The sequence below is a fragment of the Anopheles aquasalis genome, chromosome 3, assembly GCF_943734665.1.
Source record: "Anopheles aquasalis chromosome 3, idAnoAquaMG_Q_19, whole genome shotgun sequence".
Lineage (NCBI taxonomy): Eukaryota > Metazoa > Arthropoda > Insecta > Diptera > Culicidae > Anopheles > Anopheles aquasalis.
Window position 1 is genome coordinate 61,618,549 of NC_064878.1, and position 2,500 is coordinate 61,621,048.

At 50.5% G+C, this 2,500-nt stretch overlaps 1 protein-coding gene across 6 annotated transcripts in view; it reads left to right on the forward strand.

Moving 5' to 3' along the window:
• Window positions 1-1,842, forward strand: part of LOC126578982 (potassium voltage-gated channel subfamily H member 6) — a 28,928-nt gene extending 27,086 nt beyond the window's left edge. For all 6 annotated transcript variants that reach the window (XM_050242156.1, XM_050242157.1, XM_050242152.1 and 3 more), the window contains 4 exons: window positions 342-633; window positions 718-1,161; window positions 1,237-1,348; window positions 1,468-1,842. In XM_050242156.1, the coding sequence (XP_050098113.1) occupies window positions 342-633; window positions 718-1,161; window positions 1,237-1,348; window positions 1,468-1,506 (887 nt within the window). In that variant the 3' untranslated portion in view covers window positions 1,507-1,842. The remainder of the gene's footprint in view (window positions 1-341; window positions 634-717; window positions 1,162-1,236; window positions 1,349-1,467) is intronic.
• Window positions 1,843-2,500: the final 658 nt, after the last annotated feature.

The following is a 2,500-nucleotide window of genomic DNA, read 5'->3' on the forward strand; positions in this document are numbered from 1 at the left end:
GCACATAGTGCGTATGTGTGTTCCTGGCCACGGTGTTTGTGTGTTCTCTCACGTCTATGATTAACAGAATTCGAAATCGGTGGCGGCGTTAACCAAGCGATGCAGCATACTTTGTTCGAACACGTTGTGTAGCCGTTCGCAGCCTACCTCTCGACCCCCTCTTGTTTCGTAAGGTGGCATGTTGTTAATGTTAGATACCGTTGCATATGTGTTTACCATGGAAACGAATTCGTACACCTTGCTTTGGGCAGCATTTTTGTGGGAAGTGCAAGATATGGTTTTGGTACCTGCATCAACTAACCCGTGCGTGATTCTATGTTTCTATGCTTGTTGCTACGCAGCATCACCCAACGAGAGCCCCAAGAGTACGCACAAGCAGACAATACCGCGCCAACACAGCCAGGAGCATCCGATGGGTGGCTTTGGACGAGCGGCGGATACGGTTACGCTAAGCGCCGTCAGCAATCGAGCCTGCACCTGTGGTTCCAAGACGGAAGGAACTGCCCTACCGGGAATGATGCGCACGTCGGATAACACCTCGAAAAGCAGTCCCGATGATGATATTTTTCATCATACGGCACCCAACAGTACCGCTGGCAAGGCAGCAGGCGACGCTTCTAGGCACAACATTGGGTAGGCTCTCTCAATCACCACAACCATCTAGTAGCAAGCGACTCCCATTGTCATACGCATCGTCTTGTTCCTTGATTATTGCAGGCAACTAACGAATAAGCTGACCGAGCTGACGGGACGGGTCGAGAGCTTGGAAGTGAGCCTACGGAACGATATGCGAACCATCCTGGATATACTACACCAACAACAACAGCAGCAACACCAGCAGCAGCAGCCACATTTACAGCAACATCCTCAACCAACACATTATGCACTGCAGCATCAACAGATGCAACAAGGGCACCACGGCAAAATGACGCTGCCCTCGTATCAACCGTCCGAAAGTGAATTTTCATTCGATATGTGCGCACCGATCGATCCGAGGGAGGTGCAGCAGCAGCAGCAGCAGCAGCACCATCACCATCAACAACAACAACAGCCCCTAAACCAGTCGTACCATGCGCCTCCATCGTCGTCGCAGCATCACCGGATGCACGTGCACCGGTCCGTTTCGCAGCCAGAGTGTACCGATGATCGTAGCTTATTCAAGTAAGGAACCAACCCAACCTCATCATCTTTCCCGTACTGCATCATCATGTTCCTCCCCGGTTTTCCACCCCGCAGGTGTTCCAAGTTTTCGTCCTTCAATCAGCCCATGGATGACACACCGGAGAGCCAAAATTGGAACATTTTCGCTCCGATAGCGAAGCTGGAATCGCTCGACGAAATCGATCAAGTATGAATCGAATCGAGTAGTGTTGCACGAAGTAGTGTCCGATTGCGATAGCCACCAATCCCACGCTTAGTTGTCCCACTGATCTGATCACACTTTCGCTCCCTTTCGGAACACGGCAGGAAACGAAACCGTCGGCAAGCCATGACAAACATCAGTGAATCGTCCCACTCGATCCATTCACGTACCGGCGACAGCGGAGGTAATACGCAAGGAACGGCACCGGAACGACCGGACGAGAACAAGATGGATGCGTCGTTGCTCCAGGAATGGCTCTACAATAGACGATTGTACTTCGTTGGAAAAACAAAACCATTTCATTTCTCATAACCCGTGAACAACCCGTGAAAGCATATTCTATGTATATACCCACACTCTTGTTACACGTAACGTTTACAGCGAAGCATAAGACACCCAAAAAAAAACACAAACACTAACAAACATCCTCACTCACTCGCTAAACAATGCAAAATAACCAGCAAAGCTTTGCTAATAATCGAAACCCAAAGCATGGCGGTTCGCGTGTGTACCAGGGGCAGCGGGAACCCGCAAGAAGGATAAGGTGGGGTTTTCCGCGATGCACACCGTTGGTGTCGTGAGGAGTACTGCACTGTTTTCGATATTTATCTAGTGTCCAATGAACACCCAGTTAAAAGTGAGAGGGTCCACCTTTTCTTTAACCTTTATCCTGACCATCCAAACCATAGTTTCGTTCAGTTGAGCATAGACGTGACCGGTGACCGCACAGCTCCGGTAGCAGAACAAGACCTACGATTACATTAAGTATAGGGCCAAGGTTATGAGCCAAGCAATACATACGCATCCCGTGCAAACTAATCTAGTAAGCTGTTGTTTGTTTAAGTTTTCCCGAGTACAACACTGCTTGCCGCTGGATCCCCAGGGGGAGGGCGAGTGACCGATACTCCCCTGCTGTGTAGGTGAAAGAAGGCATAGGAATGGGTGAGCCGTTAATGCTCATTAGCTCATAGCTTAGAGAGGCGGGTAGATGGTCCCGGTGGACACCGACGGGGAGCGGCATGTGTATGGGGGTGGCGCGCGCGCATTCGAATAGATAGTGAAAAGCCTAGTGTATATTGCATAGCGATAGGCAGCGAGGCAGCGAAGCCGGGAAAGACAGCACGGTGCGTCTCCTCA